At 32.7% G+C, this 19571-nt stretch overlaps 1 protein-coding gene across 5 annotated transcripts; it reads left to right on the forward strand.

The window, feature by feature from the left end:
* Window positions 1-974: 974 nt before the first annotated feature.
* On the forward strand, window positions 975-18338 carry LOC112038821 (probable LRR receptor-like serine/threonine-protein kinase At1g56130). 5 transcript variants are annotated; one of them, XM_024071682.2, is made up of 24 exons: window positions 975-1190; window positions 4050-4233; window positions 5413-5484; window positions 5656-5727; window positions 6671-6742; window positions 7442-7513; window positions 7607-7678; window positions 7775-7846; window positions 7999-8070; window positions 8166-8237; window positions 8357-8428; window positions 8525-8596; window positions 8871-8936; window positions 11835-11903; window positions 12597-12641; window positions 12796-12857; window positions 13400-13782; window positions 13947-14142; window positions 14232-14393; window positions 14828-14946; window positions 15321-15531; window positions 16907-17138; window positions 17432-17582; window positions 17678-18338. In XM_024071682.2, the coding sequence occupies exons 1-24, from the start codon at window positions 1061-1063 to the stop codon at window positions 18047-18049; spliced, it is 3102 nt and encodes a 1033-aa protein (XP_023927450.2). In that variant the 5' UTR covers window positions 975-1060; the 3' UTR covers window positions 18050-18338. The 5 variants fall into 5 exon arrangements, with proteins under 5 accessions (XP_023927450.2, XP_065618417.1, XP_065618415.1 ...); XM_065762343.1 differs by having other exon boundaries at window positions 1103-1190; window positions 4021-4233; XM_065762344.1 differs by lacking the exon at window positions 975-1190 and adding an exon at window positions 3224-3512.
* The last annotated feature ends 1233 nt before the right edge of the window (window positions 18339-19571 follow it).

Here is a 19571-nt window from a genome sequence, read left to right on the forward strand (position 1 = left end):
TTGTGTAAAGGAAAGCTCCTTTAGATCTCACAAGAGATTTACACAAAACAGCAATGTATGAGCAATAATACAATTGGAGTAACATTCAAAAACGTGGCTAGGGTTTTGTTTAAATACTTAGGGTAAAAACATAAAACCCTAAACGTTTAATGAAGTAGGGCTGAGTTGGAAATTCTGCAGAAAAATCAACCTGTGCGATTTTCGATTGATCAAGTCTATTCTTCGATCGATCGAGCCAGGCCGAAAGTCCCAAGTACTTCTGCAGCCACTCAATTCCAACTTTACAATAATAAACCAACTTTGAGCAAGCCTAAACAAGACTAAATACATTGTTTTGATCATGGTTTGCCAACATTACAAATTATAGTTCTAAATACATAAAATCCTAAGACCTTAGAACCTAACACATGTAAAGTCATAAAATTCAACGGTTATATTTTCAAAATTCACACAAAAAAAAAGAGATATACAAGAAGTTTGAAGAGTTTATCTCCAAACTAATTTGGAGAGAAACTTTGTTCACAAAATAGATATTTTAAAAAAATTACTTACAACTTGTCCGAACTGAACTCAGAAAACAAAATAGATACTTAAAAAATAAGGGAAATTTTTTTTTTACATATCTAATCACACATTGTAGGCAGGGCATGCTTCGTTGAATTGTGTTTTGATTTAACTTAAAATTGTCAAAACTAAAAACCTAATTTCACAATTTTAACTACAATCACAATCTTAACTTAAATGGTTTCATATAAATAGTGAGACTAAATGTACAATAGCAATTGCATGATAATCATTATCTTAAAAAAAAAAAAAAAAAATTTCAAATGTGTAAAGTGTGAACCGAACAATAAACTTTGACGTGGACCATAAAAAAGAAAAAAAAAAAAAAAAAAAAAAACTTTGACATGTCAATGTCTCTAGCTATATATATTGCGCTTTTAAGCTCCTCCACTATTAAAATATATGTTATATGTGTGTTTATTCATCAAAAAGATACATGTGTGTGGTGTAACTGTGTAAGTGTTATCTATTTCAGTTTCATGTAAAATAGGAGACGATGATGATGAATATGAAGGTGAAGCCACGGCCTTGTTCAATATTTGCTTATAGTTACTGTCTCTTGTTCTTTTTCGTATTATCGTTTGACATTTCAAGAGTCCAAACTGCTACCACAGACCCATCTGAAGGTACTCTCGCTCTCTCTCTCTCTCTCTCTCTCTCTCTTGCGCTCTTGTTTTTAGTAAATCACAGCAAATTCATTATTTTCTATCTATGTTTTGCTGTATTTTTATTTGTTTATCTTCATGAGATGTGCTTGAGATCCAAGTGATAGAATTAAGAGTAAAATTATAAATTTAATTAAGTTGATATATTTTGGTAAACTAGTTAAAGATAGTGAGAGAGAGAAGAAAAGATAGTGAGAGAGGGTCTGTTGAGAAGAAAACAGAATAGTGAGAGAGAGAAGATATTTTAATTAAAGTAGTATAAAAATATATTATATTTATAAGATTTGAACTGTGAACTGTCATACATAGCAGTCTACTGTAGCTCGGATACTAAAAATTTTAACACTAACACCTTGTTGAAGTATGCTTTTTTGAAATAAAATGCTAAAAAATAGCATTTTTAGAAGTTCTCAGTCACTTTAATTGCATTTACAATTTTTTTTTTCAAACCCTTCATGCAAAATTTATCAATTTAATCCACTCCATGCCACGATGTTTAAGCCTTTGAGGAAAATAAAGCAAGAAAGATTGTGCATCTATATAAAACATTAAAAGATTTTGTTAACAAATGTTTAAAGATATTTGTTAGGGATTATGATAAAAAGATTTTTAAAAAAAATTGATTTTTTGACCATTTTTTTTGTTTGCATTTTTCATAAAATTGGTATCGAATTGTTCTAAATTTTTTTATTAACAATGCCCTAAAAGCAATAATTAATTGGACCCAACATTAAATGGTAAAATAGATGATAATTATAAGTTATGATTTTATTAATTTACCAAAACTATGAATTGTTTTAATTTAATTTAGAAAGATTCTCAAAAAAATAAAATTTAGAAGGAAGTTTATTATAACTTTTGGAGGACAAAGTGTATGAAATATAATCTTAGGGATAAAAATTATCATTTATCTTATTTTTAATTATTGCCACGCTACAAAATTCACAATGACTGAAGAATTATGCACTAAATGGAATGTCACAAGGTTTTAGGCCATATGTTAAGATTTTTCAATTCTGCATGCTTTCACTACAGACAATACTTTTTTTGACTTTTTTGAGATTTAAATCCTGACTATATATATGTATATAACAGGATAGGGAAAACGCCAAAAGCTATAGATTGAAAATATGAAACCTCACTTGACTTCATAGATTTTTTTTCCCCCACTAGTTAAACATCATGAGTTCATTCTATACACGGCAACTGAATGTTGATTATTTGAAAAACCAACATTAGAATTTTTTCCTGTCACCTTCAGTCAAGCACAACAAGGTTTACTCTATTGCATTTGCATCACATTGGAGTTTTTGAGCCTGACAGTCAAACTTTATTTATTAGGCTTTTAAAAAGTTTTTATTTACATTTGTTGTTGAAATGTATGGCTATGGAAATGTGGTGGGGGACATTCAGCAAATGCTTAGAGGTCTGTACTGGGTGAGCATAGACAGCACAAGAAGAGGGGGAAACAAGGTGGCCCATGTACTAGCTCAACATGCTAGAACTATTGTAGATGACATGTATTGGATGGAGGATTTACCTCCATTAGCTATGGAAGTTTTGTATCAAGATGCAAACTTTTTTGATTGAATGAATAAATAGTCTATTTTCAAAAAAAAAAAAAATGTATGGCGTTTAATATGCTTTAGCCTTTAGGTTTATCCAAAATAGATCTTGGGATATATCCCAAAAAAAATTAATGGGCCTTGGTCATATATACTGAATTTGGTAAGGTCTTTTTGCAAGAAAAAAATGTTGTTAGGATACTAAAATAAATAGTTTAACTTATCAAAAAAAAAAAAGTTTAAAATACTTAAACTTTTTTTTTTTTTTTGGAGAAAATTTAAAATACTTAAATTAATCTGAGGTTTGAGCTCACGTGTGAAAGTCGTTACTATTTTTTTACTCTCTTCTTTGATTTCCTTTTTTCTCTCTTCGCTCTTACTTCTTGTCCCTCGTTCTATCTATCTCTCAGACCAAAAAAACAAAACCTACCACAGCCCACAAATGACAAATCTACACACACAGAAAATACTCAACACCCAAACAACAACAACACACAATTTTAATAGGGTTTTGTTTTTGGGTAACAAATTTTGGGTAAAAAATTTCAGAAAACGAAAGATAAAGAGATAACAAGGACGAGTGAAAGAAGTGACGAAAGAGAATGAGAGTAACTCTCTTTAACGCTGTTTGTGTTTGGGAACAAATTTTTCTTAGGGATCGGGACAAAAATTGTAGTTTTGAAAAGTTTTGGACATTCTTGGCATTAGCTCAAACCCGGTTAGTTTACCTAAATAAATTTTATTAGATTTTGTATACAAATTGACTGATCACTTAAAAAAATTCAAATACTCATTTATTAAGTAACTATAAATCATATTCATTCATTGTTATATTAGTTTGTAAACTTTATATATATATATATATTCATTTATTAAGTGACTATCAATCATATTTATTGTTACATTAGTTTGTAAACTTTATACATTAATTAGTAAACTCACAACTTGTCCATATGGTCAATTGTGATGGTAGAGTTGTGGAATCGCTTGAACTCATCACAAACAGCATGCATGTTAGCAAGTTGTGAATTTAGCTGTAGTCCTAGCATTTTTTTTTCCTCTTTTTGGCAATGTTTATTGTATATAGTGTGAGCAAGTATACATTGCAAATGCGACTTAAAAATATTTTTCAGTCTACTTTTGCAGTGTCACTAGGTTGTTTTTTTTTTTTTTTTCCTCTTTGATATTATATTTTGGTCATGTTATTTTTGTGATTTATGTGACAGTGCTGTGAATTTGTGCTTTTGTGAGACAGTGAAGGCATTGAACTCAGTATTCCAACAATGGGATACACAAGCGGCGGCTTTGTGGAACATAAGTGGAGAGCCATGTAGCGGAGCTGCAATAAATGGAACTGATTTTGAGGACGCAATGAATAACCCGGCTATCACATGTGACTGTAGCTACAACGGTGGTACCATCTGCCATATCACACAATTGTACGCCTCTAACTCTCTCTCATAGTGGGACATGAAAAGAGAATAAATAGCATTTTAATGTTGATCACCAACTTCCACTCATAAAACTATTCTCAAATTTTAATATTCACTCTAGCCTTGGTTGGTACCGCATTAAAATTGTCAAATTTATATACTTAATCAACAATGAAATTTAGATAAGAGATTTGGAATTAGATAATGGGTAAGACTTGGGTTCAATACTCCTGTGCATTGGATATGATAAGAAATGGAATCATAAATAAGTGGCAAATTTTGGATATGTGTCTACTGTTCACATCATAAGCTGTTGTTTAAGGTTTGAGACTATCACCGATACAATGCGGATACATGGCTAGAGTAAATAGTTTAGATCCTAACTTCCATTCATGGAATGTTAACAGTTATTTGTTATAAAGTACAAGTACAACCAATGGACTCCATTTCCAATTGAGTTTCACATGTATGAGTAGTTAAGAATTTAGATTTACTCCTTAGCAACCAAAAAAAAAGAACAAAAAAGAAAAAAAAGAACTAAGATTTACTCAAACATTGATAGTACATTGTAGAGTAAGTTGTCTCCTTAGTGGCCCTCTTTCCATGTTGACCCTTTGAGAAATATCGCTTCAATTTCTGTTCCTGGAAAGCTAAAACACATTCAATTCTCTTAGAGAAGCTATAAAAAATTGTATGGGTATGCCATCGTCCCCAACAATGTACACCTCAAAGAGATTCTCACTTGACATGTCTCCGAATAGCTACATATTGCTATACTTCCATATCTCATTTCTTCTTGAATTCACTTTTTGCCACCACTTTAAACTTTTGGGATAGAATAGACGATCTTGAATTTGAGTCCTATTTCACTCTACGTCTTATTTAAATCTTATTTAATGTGTTGGGTCCCATTTATTGAAGGCAAGTTTGGCCCCATATAACAAGTGGGAGAGGGAGAATTTGAACCCAAGTTCTGTTCGTGAGAGACATGCTACTGAGCCACAAATCTTGGCACATGATGGGTTTGTTAGGATAATGGTTGAGTGATTAAATTAACCATTTTTCAAATCAATTTAAGCTTTTGGAATAAGTGTTAGTCTATCACATGCTAATCTTAACATATCCATTTGAATAGAGATCATTTTCTTTACTTATTGCAGGCTAACTGTTCATATATTTTTTCAGGAGAGTGTATGCTATGGACAAACATGGAGTGATTCCAAAAGAAATTGTGGCTTTGAAATATCTTACCTTCTTGTATGAATTACCTCGCTCTCTGTGTTGGTTTATGATTATTAACTCAATTTTTATTTTTAAGAAAAAGTAAAAATTTTAAATAAAATTATTGGCTGTTGAAGATTGTTAAAAAAATTTAATTTGAATGAAAGATTCAGATTTAGAGTTGATAATTTTTTTTCTACACTGTAGGAAGATTGATCAAAATTACTTCACGGGCCCCTTGCCAGCCTTTGTTGGAAATTTGTCTGCATTGCAGACATTGTAAGTATTGAAAGAAGGGATATATATGGTTCAAACACTGTAGCAAAGCTTTTCTGTCTATACACATTGTCACCGAACTTGCAAATGTGTAACTTTATGCTCGTCATCTATCACAGTAGGTTCATGTTAAATTGCATTTATATTCAGTAAAAACATGTAAACACATCCGACTTACTAAGTGCAATATAAGCTGTCTGAATATGATTCATTTTGGTTTGGTAGAACCTTTGTTTCTCTCATGTGGATGAATGCAAGTACCCATCATGTAAATGTGGATGGAGAGGGGATGAAATGAAAGGCCTCCGCCCTTTTTAAATTTTTTTTTATAATATAGTTGTTAGAGGTGAACTAGTTCTTATCTAATTTTTAATTTCAAAGGCCTTCTGCATAATGAAAAGGGTGCATAGAGAGAAAGACTCCGTATTAAAGAAATTTCAAGTGATATAAAGTTTTTCAACAAAAAATTTCAAGTAATATAAATTTTCTCAACAAAAAATTTAAAGTAATATGAATTTCCACAAAGCAAGCAGCACAGGAACATACATAGTGCATGCCTAACATTCCTTGATATTCAATTAATTATCAAGGCTCCTCAAATCTTCTGTTACTCCTCGCTTCATAAAGGTGAAATCTTACATGTAATAAAATTTTCATGCCTTAGCACTTCTATTTCTGCCTTAGACAGTTACACATTGAACCAGCAGCATATGCTGTCTTGGACATTTTTTACGTACCAAAATCTGTGTCCTTTCTAGTTGTATTCTGTTTACTGTTTGTTCATTTTGGCAATTTCATTTTGCTAAATTATATTATTTGATACTTCCCTATAATTCAAGTTATTTTATGGAAATATTTGATCACTACTGCTGTGTAAATATTAAACAATAATTGCTGAGAATAATTGGTTATTGATTTCTAGATTTATTGTTTTTTAACTGTTCAGGTCAATTGCCCACAATTCTTTCTCTGGGACCATCCCAAAGGAGCTTGGAAACCTGAAGCAGCTAAAGTTGCTGTAAGACATGAAAACACCCTACCGTGAAACATTAATTATTCTGTGAAAAGAAAGTGTCAATCAAAAGTTTTGTCTTGTAAGTGCAACAGTCAAGGTCATACCCCGAAGTAGCATTGTGGCCCTTATTATGATGGAAGTTAATTGCTTTTCTGAATTCTGTGGAATGAAGATGCATTCTTTGCACACAATAGAATAGAAAGGAAAAGGAGCATAAAAAGAAACGTAACTAGGACTATATTTGATTTTATCTAAGTTATTTCATTGAAAACATTAACAATATATGAAGCTTTCATAAATGCCAATCTGATAATAAAAATTTTTAAGGTTCATTCTATCTAAAATTTCCACAGAAGTAACAAAGCCTCTTAAATGGTGGTGATAACTCATATTCTAACTATTTATATAAATTCTAAATAGTACTATTCGTAATATCATTTAACTATTTTTGATGATTTACAAACCTGATGCAATGACAAAATGTGAAATTTTTATATGGCTCATTTAATCTAACATTGCCCTAAAATAAGTGTCATTTTTACTACCAGATTGACGAAAGCTCTTGAATGTTAGTCAGAATTTGCATTTATCGAAACAGTCAAAGAATACAGTTTTGAAACCGAATACTGGCAGAAAAACTTACACCATATAAATTTCAATGATTTCTTTGACATATAGCTTCTCCGGATGTATATCATGCAGGTCGTTTGGTATAAATAATTTCTCAGGAACACTTCCTCCAGAATTGGGTGATTTGGTCAAACTTGAGGGATTGTAAGTTCTAACATTCTTTTATTTCAGTTTAACCATAAGCATGAGTGTGTCAAATAGAAATTTCTAAATCATATTGGCTTGTCAATTTTGCAGATTCATAAACAGTTGTGGATTGGGTGGTGAAATTCCTTCGACATTTGCCAACCTTCAAAACTTGCGAGTCGTGTTAAGAGGACACCACTGTTATTTATTTAATTTTACTCATGTAGATGAAAAGATTTATCATGGGCACAGCTTACTATAGATATGTTTGCATTTCAGGGGGGCATCAGACAGTCCTTTCACTGGAAGGATACCGGACTTTATTGGAAACTGGACAAAGCTAACATCTCTGTAAGCCATCAAAGTTTCTGGTTTCATCTTCAAATGTATTTTTTGTGTATAATAAGTTGCATTTATCTCCAGATTTTTATGCTTTTTTCCAAAGCAATGAAGTATGGCTACTATAATACTGCTGTTGATAAGCTGGTTAAATGTTTTTGTAGGAGATTTGAAGGAAATTCTTTTGAAGGTCCAATACCATCCACTTTTTCTAACTTGATTTTGTTGACAAGTTTGTGAGTATATATTTCTCAAATTATTGTAACATCTCTCTCTCTCTCTCTTTCTCTCAGCAAGACTAGTCTCATAATGTTTGTGTATACATGTGTAGGCGAATCAGTGATATATACAATGTGAGCTCCTCCTTGGATTTTATTAAAAATTTGACGTCCTTGACTGACTTGTAAGTTAACATTCCCCCACCATTCATTCATATACCTATCCAACATTTATTTTTACCAGATATACAATCTAAACTCATTCACCTATGCACTAATTATCCAATGTTATTTTCTCCCATAGAGTTCTAAGAAATGCATTGATAACTGGAAGTATTCCATCTGATATTGGAGAATACAAAAGTTTACAATTACTGTAAGTTCCAATGGACAGTTCAACCTTAAATGCTGACTGATAAAAGACTTCCCTCTGCTCCATTTATTTATCTCGATTTTTTCCTTGATATTGCAGGGATTTGAGTTTCAACAACCTAACAGGTGAAATACCAAGTGTTTTGTTCAGTATGAGTTCGCTTAACGTCTTGTAAGTATGCCTTTGCCTTCTTGTTTTTCCTTTCTTCTTGCAATGGAAGGATTCAAAGTTACAAATTTAGGACCTCCACCCAACCTGTCCCTTTACCACCTAAGCCAGGGCTGAGCACTTTGCCCCCCTTGTTTGGAGATATTGATTTATGCCCTCTTTTGTTATCATTGTGCACTTCTGTTTTATCCATAATGGCCCCTCTCCCCCCTCTTTTATTTATATATATATATATATATATCTTTTACTTTCTCTTACACTATATCAAAATGGTTAGGTTTCTTGGAAACAATAGTCTCTCTGGAACACTTCCTAGCCTAAAGAGTGAAGTACTTTTGACCATGTAAGTTCTCATAACATAATAATATGTCTTCTTAATCTATTAATAATGTTTTCCCTTTCAGTAACCTTTAACATTATTCATAATCGTAGGTTCCAATGAGCATATAATATTGTCATTATAAACTCTTAATGTTTACCTTTTAAGTCTGTCAATGTGATTTTGAAAGATAATACCTAACAACCTAGGCAAATGTTTACCTGAATAAACCAATTTTTCAGCTTAACCACTTTTAATCCTAATTAACAATTCATCCCAATAAGTGATTAACCAATTTCCATTGGATACATATTCAAAAGCAATATAAAGTGCAAAATAATAAACAAGCAAACTACACACAAACACCGAGAAGTGTTTACGAAGAGGAAACCAGAGCCCGTGGTGAAAAACCTCTCCATGGCATCACCTCCAATTCTCCACTAGTGAATAACTGCAGTACAAATTCACATAAAGACCCTCCAAGCCTAAACCTCCCCTAGTACTTGAGCTCTCCAAGTTTCAAGTAGCAACTGACTTTGTCACGTCCTTTCTCCACCTAGTATCAGTAAGTCACCAAGACCTCTTGGATTTTGATGTTACTCCAACTAGTTTCCAGCACTAGTCAACTCTCTAACACTTAGATAAGGTGTAGGTAGTAATGGTTAAAATCTTCTCTCTTGGATAGGAAATGATGAGAGGGAAGGAGAAGAGACAAATAAGATATGTGTTTGGCTCAAACAATGAAATTGGTTTTCTCTCTCTCTAATAGGAAATCTGAAAGTTGCTCTCTATCTTTCTAAGTTATTTTTGTAGGAGAAAGATATATACATATTGGGAGTGAACTGGCCAAGGGATAAGACTGTAACAATAGTTATGTCCTTGGCTAACTCACGGGCACCGGTTGGTTGCAAGTTGCAAACAAAGGCAGCTTCTTTTACTGCCACGAGTCCTTCTTCAGCAATAGTGACCAGGTGGCTCAAGTAATTCTACCCAATTACAAAAATATCCCGACAAATTACTTGAAAGTTGAGCAGAAATTACACTCAAATTTGGCACGGAATCAAGCCAACAAAACAAGCTCTTAGCAGCTTTAACATTACTCTCTCTCCTTTTATTTATTTAGTATTTAAATGTTTGAAGTGAATCTCTTGGGTATGTGTGTTTTTACATTTCAAGCAAATCTGTGTGTACTTTAGCATGCTTTAACATTATTCATTTTTACAGTTCAAAGGAATCTCTTTCTGTCTATGTATTTTTATGCTTCAAACAAATCTGTGTATAATTGTAATCCAAAAACTAATTTCAGTTTTTCATGATGTGGAACAGTATTATGTGTCACGCTTTAAAACCTAAGAAATATTGACACGAAAAAAATTGCCAACTTGTTCGTGTTGGACACCTGTTTGATATAGACATACTAGGGACATACTTGCATGCGTGTCTGTGGTGTATCAAAAGGATTTTCTTTGACATGGTTAGGACACAGAGGAGGACATGGTAAACATTTTTTTTAAAAGGGCACCACTCAATCTTCTCTCTCCCTCTCTCACTCAATTTGCAACTTGTGCCAATGTTTCTTTATAATCAATTCCATACTTATGAGAAAAGTCCTTTGTCACAAGTTGAGCTTTATAGCTTTCAATAGAGACATCAATTTGAGTCTTGATCTTATAAATCTACTTGCATCCAACCTGCAAACTTCCTTGGAGGCAAGTCAACCAGTCTCATGTATGATTCCTAGACAGTGCATCAAGTTCCTCTGTCATAATTTTTTGCCAAAACAAATCAGTTCAAGCCTTACAATGGGAGTGAGACTCATACAAGGTAGCTAATTCATGAAAGCAATGCAAATCCCAAAGATTAGATGGAAACTGACTTCCTTGAGCAGAGCCACACAGTGCTGGAGGTGATGTGCTCTTGGATACCTCATATGGTGTAGAATCATGGGACAGAGGTGGAGCTGAATAAACTGTATCAACAGGGGAAGATTCAACTTGTGGTTGCTTAGGGAAGAGGTCAGAATCTGATTAAGAGGTACAGAGTAGTGTAAGAAGTGGATCACTAGGGAATGGTGCAAAGTAAGGTATATGAACGTTGGACATAGGGTGGATAGAAAATCATAGCACCTGTAGCCTTTGTGTTCTATGCCATATCCTAGGAAGCAATCAAATCTTGAATGAGGTGCTCAAGTTTTGTGCGTTCATGAGGTTGAAGGACAAAATAACAGAAAGCCAAAGATGCAAAGATGACCGTAGTCAAGGAGGTGAGCCAGATAACCTTTCATATAGGCTGAAGTTGCGAGTGATAGGTGAAGGGACACGGTTAATGCTATGGACTGTCGTAAGGGTATTTTTTGCTTCAGAATGGTGCAGGCACAGAAGCATAGATGAGAGGAGCATGAAAGATATCTAAGATATGACAGAATTTGCATTTGGCTTTCCCATTCAGCTGGGAATTGTTTGGACAATATAATTGGGGAAAGGATGCCTCACATTCTGAGTTGAGTGATGGAGGTGGTTTTTGTTATTTCAATAGTAATTATTGCATTTTGTCTTTGGTTTTAGTTTTGTTTAATTAATTACTTTCTTTCCTTTCCTTGCCTAAATAAATATAAAATATGTAAAATATACCTGAAAATATAATTAATTACTTGCAGTTATTATCATTTCAAGTTTGCATAAGAAATCTTTCTTAAATTAAGTTGCTCAAGGGACAGAAAAAAAAGAAAAGAAGAAGCCTTTTTTACTTTTTTTGGTATCTTCTAAATGTCATGCAATAAAGTGTCCAAATCAGAAAGTTTTGCATTTGGCAAGTGACCAACTGATAAAGCATTCTAGTTGTTCTGTGGATTTCTTATTCTGAATATTTTTTTTTTGTGCATAATGTGTCTGCTCAACGCTTTCCACACTCCTTTGGGTGCAGAGATGTTTCCTACAATCAGCTATCTGGAATATTTCCCTCATGGGTAACAGCATCCTCAAACTTACAACTGTATGTCTCTCAAGTCATAGTACCCGTTTCTTTCATCTCTTTTTCTAAATTTAACACCTAGATTTGAACACCAGGTGTTATTGACATGAACCTAACTGAATTTTTTATTATTTTTAGAAGTATATATAAAGTTGATGCCACATGAATGTAACTGAAGAATCAATTAATTTATTCCAACCTTAGTAATCTAAAGAAGATTAATAAATACTGGTTAGAAATAACATAATTACTATTGAAACTTGAAGTTGACTTCTTTCATTCTATAGTTGTCTATCTATACTAGCTTTTGGAACTGATGATTAAATACTTAAAGGAAAAAAGGGGGAAAAAAAAAAAAAAAAAAATCATGTTAACTAGATTAACATGCATGGTGGAAACTATATTAGGTATAGCTAGTCCTGCATAATTCTTTTTTTTTTTTTTTTTTTGAGGTCATGTCAAAGGCCCATACATCTTATGCCTCTTCTATTACTTGGTTAACCCTTTTTCCTTGCTTTATGAGAACCCTAAATATACCCTTCACTATTACTTGGTGGATGTTAATTACTGATTTTTTAACAGGCTGACTTCAGGAGCCAACAGCTTGTTTGTGAATTTATTCTGTACCAATGTTTTAATTTATTATCCTATGTATCACCTCTAATAAATATCAGGAGTGATAGGGATAAATGATCATTGGATAAAATTATGCAGGAATTTGGTGGCAAACAACTTCATATTTGACAGATCAAACATAAGGTGAGTAGTTGTTCCTCTCACCCTTTTTTAACAGACAAGTCCAAAAGTATGCATGAGAAGGAATGTGATTACCAATTTCACATCTTTAGTTGAATGAATTCCTTAAAGAAATTTTTTAATTTGGATAAGCAGTAGTTACTCCCTGTGTTTGCAGTGTTTTTCCAGGACTAAATTGCCTCCAAAGAAATTTCCCATGCAATAGGAATTCTCCACTTTGTAAGTTATTTCTTTCTTATACTTTGTTATGGGATATGACAAGGCACAGACTTTCATGATTGATTAGGCCCCAACATTTTCACATATGATGGTGGGATCATATATGGATCCTACTAATCAAAATAATCTACAAAGCATAGAATTGGATATCTTCCAAATTTTTTTTGAATGTTGTGGAGCCAAATAACATATGAACAATTAATAGTATTTCAATTATAAGATAAAAAAATTATGTTCATTTTTTTGAAGAAAAAAAAAAGTAATCTAACTTATCCCTTCCCTCTTTAAAAGTTTCCCTTTATCCTTTGAATGGCTGAATTTTTACAAAACCTAACATTATTATTGCAGAAGTGGGTAGTTTGTCATGAGTTGTTTCTTTAATTACTTAATGATTTAATTCAATATCAAGTTATGGAAAATAACACTGCAAGTATGCATGAACTTTGCTGGGAAAGCCAGAAATTTTACCAACTTTGCAAGCATGTTTTATTTTGAAGTTTTAATTATCTATCATGATGAGGGCAATCATAATAATTCTACAGATGCAAACTTCTCAATCAAGTGTGGTGGCCGAGAGATGCCTGCTGAGGGTATAGTGTACGAGGCTGAAAATGCATCATCCTTTGGTCCAGCATGGTATTATGTTACTGATACAGAAAAATGGGCAGTCAGCAACGTGGGGAGGTTTGCTGAGAGAAATAATCAAAGTTATGTTGAAATCACTTTGGCACAAGTCATTGCAACTAGCACCCCAGAACTTTACCAGACTTCAAGGATGTCCCCAGGATCACTTAGATACTATGGCCTAGGTCTTGATAATGGTATTTATAATGTAAGCTTGTTTTTTGCGGAAACTGGTTTTGATTATATAAGCTCTCAAACTTGGAAGAGTCTAGGGAGGCGTGTATTCGATATCTACATTCAGGTAACTCTAGATTGCTTTAGAGAAAAAGTATATTCCATTCTTGACTAAAGATCATTACCTACTCCTGTAGAGTTTGTATAATACAATTTCTGTTTATTTGCATAGAGTTCCATTTTAATTCATTCAATAATAATTATAACATTCTCCTATAATTTCTTTTCTAGGGTCATCTAGAATTGAAGGACTTTGACATAACAAAGGAGGCGGGTGAGGTGGAGAAAGCAATTCCGAAGATTTTTAAGGCTAATGTGTCAGAGAATTATCTTGAAATTCATCTATTTTGGGCTGGTAAGGGAACTTGTTGCATACCTGTACAAGGTTATTATGGGCCACTAATTTCAGCCATTCATGTTGTTTCAGGTAATATATATGATATGATTTATGAATTGATTTGTGATGTTATTAAATGATTATTTACTGCTAATTACTACTGATAAATAATTGCTCAGATTTTGTATCCAATGTTCCTGGGATTCCACCAAGCAATCGAGAGAAGAAAAGCAGGTTGGGTTTGATTGTAGGAATTGCAGTCCCTGTTGGAGTCGTGAGCTTGATTTTGATATTTGCTGTTTTATACGTGAAGAGAAAATCACAGCACTATAATGAGGAAGGTAAGAACATAACAGCAGTAGTGGAGGTACTGGTGAAATACAGCCTAAGAAATAAACACTAATGGACTCTGTACCACTCACTTTTTACTAAAATTCTAATTACTCTCTGATATTTGAAAAGGCTAAATCCTAGAATAGGTGTTGGAAAAGTATCAGTACTATTATTGAAATGGAAAATTCCTAGAATAGGTGTTGGAAAATTCTAATGATATGGATCCTTTTCATGAAATGGAATAAAGGTCTGGACTCAATAGTTTTGGCAGGTCATATTATAAGAGACAGGCTCAAGATTTCTTCATAATGCATATCTATAAATTGAAATTTCTATGTCACCGACACCACTACCCAAAAAAAAAAATCTTCAAATATATAACTATGACAATAATGAAGAGTTTAAATCAGTTATCTAGAGCCTCTCTTGCTTGAATGTGCAGAGCTTCTTGGAATAGGCTTCCGACCAAACACTTTCAGTTATGCTGAGCTGAGAAGTGCGACTGACGACTTCAACCCTTCAAATAAGTTAGGGGAGGGGGGATTTGGACCTGTTTTCAAGGTAAAGTACATTATTACATGTAATGTTGGATAATTAATTAACATTAAGTTTGATGGCAAAATTAGGTCAGAAAAATTTTCAACTAAATGGTACTAAAAACAACTAAAATATACTTTTAAAAAAGTAATTACATTTAAAATAAAATATTAATGTTTCCATAGGCTGAAAAAGTGGGGGATTTGTGCACTTGGTAGGACCTTTATCATGAAAATTGTTTTTAATTGTTTATCTTAAACATTTTAGCTAAAGTCAGAGTTGATTGAAAGTATAAAGGAGTAGTGCAACGTTCAAGGGAACATACCAACATTCCTATTGTTGAACCAAAAAAACCCTGAATTTCACTTTTCATGTCACTGATTTATACAACTTCACAGGGCACACTAGTTGATGGGAGGATTGTAGCTGTGAAGCAATTATCAGTAGCATCTCACCAAGGGAGGGGTCAATTCATAACTGAAATTTCTACCATATCGGCTGTGCAGCATCGCAATCTTGTGAAATTATATGGATGCTGCATTGAGGGCGATAGGCACCTTCTTGTTTATGAATATCTTGAAAACGGAAGCCTTGATCAGGCATTATTTGGTAGGACCATAATTTATACTCAAATCATTCCTTTTGGTTGTTATGAAAATTTTGGGAGAGAGCAATTGAATATAGATTAAGACACGAAAAATAATATCGGAGAACCACTTTGGTTTTCTGCCAGGTTGGTTTACTATGTAAGCTATTTTCTTAGTTAGACATTCAATGGAAAAATATAGAGAACTCTATAAAGATTCCTATATGGTTTTTAATTGACTTAGTGAAATCATATGATAGTTTACTTAAAGAGGTTATGTGGTGAGTTCTAGGGTAAAAATAGTTACTTTATTGTATATTAAGTTGATTATGAATATGTATGACAAAGTTGTAACTAGTATGAGAACAAGGAAAGGCATCACAAGTAAGTTTCATATCACTATAGGTTTGCATCAAGGATCAACATTAAATCTATATCTCTTTGTGTTGGCTACGAATGAGTTCACTAGATCAATTCAACATGAAGTCCTCTAATTTATGCTTTGGTGAATGATATAGTTTTAGTGTAAGAACTAAATGTAGAGTCAATATCAAATAGAAATTTAAAGAGATGTTTTAGAATATAAAGGATTTCAACTAGGTAAAACTGAAGTAAAATATATAGAATGTTAGCTTGGTACCAATATAAATAAAGATCAAGAGTTGTAAGACTTGAGGGTAAAGAGATACCAAATATATAGTTAGTGCTTTTTATTTATTAGATTAAGAATTCATATGGGTGGAGAGTTTGAAGGCGATGTGAATCATAGGATATATGAGAGCAAGGTGAAGGAAGTGGAGAAGTGCATTAGGAAAATTGTGTGATCTTAGAGTACTTATAAAGTTAAGGAAAATTTTTATTAAACTGTTCATAGACAAACTATGATCCATGATACTAAATGTTAGGATCTTAAGAAATAACATGTTCATAAAACTATTATAGCTGAAATGAGAATATTAAGATGGATAACTAAAAATACAAAGAAAAATGGTATTCAAAATGAAGAAATTTACTTAGAGATGGAAATAATTGATGAAAAGATGAGAGGGAGTCACTTGAAATGGTTTGATTATGTGTAGAGGAATGTGATTAATATTCTCATCAACAGTACTTGAAGCAGTAAAAGAACCATGTCAATTAAGGAAGTCACAAAGAGTATGATTTTGGATAAGATAAAAGGGCAGAAAAGAATACATGTGTATGATCCTGATTAATTTGTGGGGGATTCATAACCAACCCCCAAGTTTTGGGACTAAGGTGATATTATTGTTATGTTATTAAGCATTGTCAATTATGTTTTGGTCCATTGCCAAATATTTTGAAGTAGCCCAAATCTCATATGAAAATATATTTTTTTCACCCCAAGACATAATTGGATGGGAGCCACTACTAATGCAGGAGAAAGTAAGTTGTGTCTTGATTGGCCTACTCGCTTCAATGTTTGCTTGGGAACTGCAAGAGGACTTGCTTATCTCCATGAGGAGTCAAGGCCAAGGATTGTACATCGAGATGTGAAGGCTAGCAATATTTTGATTGATGGAGAACTATGCCCGAAAATATCAGATTTTGGATTGGCAAAGCTTTATGATGACACTAAAACCCACATCAGCACCCGAGTTGCAGGGACCATGTAAACTCCTTATCCACTTTCTCAAAGCCATTTTGTCTTTAATAGTTTTTTTTATGTTGAATCAAGGTGCATTATGCAGTATAAGATATAGATCTTTATATAAGTATCTTAAAATTAATCAGTAATTATTAGAGCAGAAGAATGATTAACTATTATAAACTTAAGGATGCTATTGGAAAGTGTTTTTTTTTTTTTTTTTCAATTACTGATAATTATGTCATCTATGGAAATTGAACCTGATAAGCTACACTGATGGTTTTGATAAACTGTTATTTTAATTTTAAATCTTGCAGAGGCTATTTGGCACCAGAATATGCGATGCGTGGGCACCTGACTGAGAAAGCTGATGTTTTTGGTTTTGGTGTTCTTGCTTTGGAGATCCTTAGTGGGAGACCAAACTCAGACAATAGTTTGGACGCACAAAAAATTTATCTCCTTGAATGGGTATGGGAAAGGAGGTTTTTCTCTCTTTTTCCATTTCTTAATTTATTGCATTAAAAACAAAATTCTTATTTGCTCTGCTTGTCATGAATCACCAGGCATGGACTCTACATGAAAATAGTGAGAGCTTAAGGCTGGTAGATCCCACATTATTAGAATTTGATGAAAGTGAAGCTGCTCGAGTTATAGCGGTGTCTTTGTTGTGCACACAGGCATCACCAAACATGCGGCCACCAATGTCCCGTGTTGTGGCCATGCTTGCAGGAGATATTGAGGTAGGCATTGTTACATCAAAGCCGAGTTATTTAACTGATTGGAATTTCAAAGATATAACAAGCAACTTTGTGAGTGAAGAAGATCGAAAGCATCATGGGGATAACACTAATCTTAGCCAACTTGCTGATCCATTGCCTTCTCCTATAAATGTTACTGAACCCATGCTTGGTGGCATAATTGGAGATGGAAGGTGAAAACATTTGTCTTTGTTGCAGTCACTCAGGGACACTGCCTTTGCTATCTAAGGCACTTCAAATTAAAACTCTTTATGCTTGACTGGCTTTCACCTTTTGCAAATGGTAATATGTGATGTCATGTGTGTAAATACTGAGATATTTGTCTTGTCGTGTATCATGATTTCAACCAACAATGAAAATTTTCTTCTTTAGGAAGTTATAGGCTTATAGTTTCATAATATCAATGTGAAATCATACACTTGACCACAATTTATTTACTATTGGAACTTTATTTTGACATTTTCTAGTCTTTTTCACTATTTATCCTATAGATGAAATGGCATATACGGAGCATGAATGCAGTAGAAATATGAGAATTCATAGGATTGGTGAGTTATGCACATAGGCAACACAAAATTAGCCTTGTATGACTAAAGTGGATTAAGCGAATAGAATCACCACCACTCATCCAAAATTTTAATGTGTGATTGGTCACTTATGTATAATCGATTTTAACCTTAAACGTAAATTGTGAGGGTACTAAGGTAAGCTTTGATAAAATCATGTATTAAATAGAAAATTCAAATTACAAAATCAATGATTTGATTATGCGCGGGTAAGGTATTAAGCACCTTAGAGATTTTGGTGCCTATTAAAACATGGCACTTAATTCTCTTGGACCTTTGATTTGTGGATCCTCTTTAGAAGAATGCAACACCGCCCAAGATTGTCCCATCACTCCAATTCACCAAAGAAGAAAGCCCTTCACCAAAGAAGAAAGCCCTAGAAATTCAAAATGGTCGTTTGCTTTTTTATTGAGCTGAATTGAAATGAAAGCTTGGGTTTTTATTTGTTGAAATTAATTAGGAGGCAATTATGACTATTAAAACCACATTTCAAACTACCCTCCCCATGAGTTGAGCTTACACACACATTATCACAATTGTCAAAATTTGAATCGTATTGTGAATTGATTTTTTATTTTTCTGTATTGTATTTTGTATCATATTATGTATCCTATGATTCTAAAACATCTAATAAAATTATAAAAAAATTATAGATATATTTATTATAAGTTCGGAATATATATAATTAATTACCAATTTAATTATTAATTATGTAATAATATTTAACAAAACTAACTAAATAAATCAAATTAACATTTGTTTAAAAAATACACATTCAAAATGTTTAAAAAATACACATTCAAAATTATTAACTTAGAAGTGATAATATATGATGGACAAAATTTAGTTACAAAATTAGTTGTAGCTCAAGTTTACAACCTTACTTAATAAAAAAAACATTATTACATATTTTTAAAATCTAAATTGTATGTTTTTTCATACTCTTAATACACATGTCAAATTTTATGTTAATAACAAATCCCTTTTTCACACTCAAATCCATATCATGTTTATGTGTTAACTCATGATTAGTATACAAGTTGACAAAACATTCTCAAGTACCTATGATGGATCATAGATACTTGAAGATTTGGTGTCAACTTAATCCTCTATGTTGGATTTAATTAAAAAAA

The sequence above is a fragment of the Quercus suber genome, unplaced genomic scaffold (assembly GCF_002906115.3).
Source record: "Quercus suber isolate HL8 unplaced genomic scaffold, Cork oak 2.0 scaffold_453, whole genome shotgun sequence".
Lineage (NCBI taxonomy): Eukaryota > Viridiplantae > Streptophyta > Magnoliopsida > Fagales > Fagaceae > Quercus > Quercus suber.